This window comes from Octopus bimaculoides, chromosome 25 (assembly GCF_001194135.2).
Source record: "Octopus bimaculoides isolate UCB-OBI-ISO-001 chromosome 25, ASM119413v2, whole genome shotgun sequence".
NCBI classification, from domain to species: domain Eukaryota; kingdom Metazoa; phylum Mollusca; class Cephalopoda; order Octopoda; family Octopodidae; genus Octopus; species Octopus bimaculoides.
In genome coordinates, this window is record NC_069005.1 from 31,555,082 (window position 1) to 31,556,588 (window position 1,507).

The 1,507-nt window shown below is 34.8% G+C and overlaps 1 protein-coding gene across 2 annotated transcripts in view; it reads right to left on the bottom strand.

Moving 5' to 3' along the window:
• Window positions 1–6: 6 nt before the first annotated feature.
• LOC106880683 (peroxisomal sarcosine oxidase) overlaps window positions 7–1,507 on the bottom strand; it is a 6,642-nt gene continuing 5,141 nt past the window's right edge. Inside the window, exons 6-8 of one of the 2 annotated variants that reach the window (XM_014930740.2) lie at window positions 927–1,076; window positions 508–583; window positions 7–212 (exon numbers count right to left, since the gene is read on the bottom strand). In XM_014930740.2, coding sequence (XP_014786226.1) covers window positions 88–212; window positions 508–583; window positions 927–1,076 — 351 coding nt within the window. In that variant the 3' untranslated portion in view covers window positions 7–87. The remainder of the gene's footprint in view (window positions 213–507; window positions 584–926; window positions 1,077–1,507) is intronic. The other variant, XM_052976579.1, reaches the window with a different exon arrangement.

The following is a 1,507-nucleotide window of genomic DNA, read 5'->3' on the forward strand; positions in this document are numbered from 1 at the left end:
ATTTGTAATTGTAAAAATTTAGAATTCTTCCCTTATTTCTGTGAACCATTCTTGTAGCCATGTTTTTATTGCTTTACTTCAGAGTATTCATAATAAGGATTTTCTAGAAAACCGATCCAATCGGAAATGGCTCATGTCATATGAAGGTCTTTTGTTCATGACCATTTCTCCAAGAATTTTCCCTGTCACTGGTGCCAGCTTAAAACCATGTCCTGCAAATTTAGAGAAAAAGAAAATAAACCTTCCTTGAATGTACATTTTGTTAGTGTGTGTGTGTGTGTGTGTATACAAGGGGGTGCTGAAAAGTTTCTGGCTTTGGGTAAAAGAAAATACAGGAGGATCAGTTAATTTTGATTTTATTAGCTGCCAATGACCAATTAATATTTGAAGGATCAGTATTTACAAGATCCATATAATTTTTAAGATCTGCTGTAAGAACTTATAGAACTATCAAACCCACATCCAAAAGGAAAATATGTTTATAAGAAAGTTGAGAAGAAAGTTTACCTGAAAATCCAGCACCCAAAATAAGGTTAGGGAACTTTGGATGCCTGTCCAAAACAAATTGTTCATCTGGGGTCATCTAGAAATAAGAAAATGTCAAATTTTATATGTGCAAGTTCTTGTATTCCTTTATTTAACAACCATGTTTTTCCGTGTTCGTATGGGTTTGAACTGGGATGTAATTGAGACAGGATTATTTTGCAGTCAGATGCTCTTCTTATCACTTACTCTCATTTTTCAAGCAAAGGATTTTATTTATAAATCCACAGGTTTTCAGAAGTGCAGAACAATCAGTCACAACATCTATAAGGAATGTAAACATCATGTCACCTTTTCACCCAAATGAAGCTCTGGGATGTAAACTTCCTTTCACATTCAAACTCAAATACACACACCAAACAAAAACCGAAAGTTTTAATTACCGTGTAAATACATGTTTCTATAATACTTGGATGCAGTTCCAATCCTGGAAATATGTCTTTGACAAGTTGCTCACATTTTTCAATTGTATACCTGGAGTCAACCTGATCTCGTTTGTTTGGGTCGATTTCAGGACCATGGTGCAAAAACAACTGCAGAAATCAATGTGTGTATACATATAATATTTGTCAACATGTATATATATATATAACACTATCAACAGATATATATGTGTGTGTATGCATTCTACCTCCCACACACAGCCCCTCGTTCCCGATCACCGTTTGTTATCTCCCCCTTTCTTAGCTCTCCTGAAATAAGAATTTCTAACTTCCGGTCAGTCATTGTTATGATCGGCCATTATTATGATTGACCGTTGACTGAACACTATTCAATTTTTTTTCTCCGTGTTTTTCTCCTTGTCTCCGTATTCTTTCTGTTGAAGAGCGTAGCTCGAAACGTCAAAGACTTTCCGTACTCCCGAGCGTCATACTAATATATACTTTTGTTATTTACACCACCTGTCCTCGCCTGTTGTTATTATTTGTATATTCTCCCATATATATATATATATATATATATG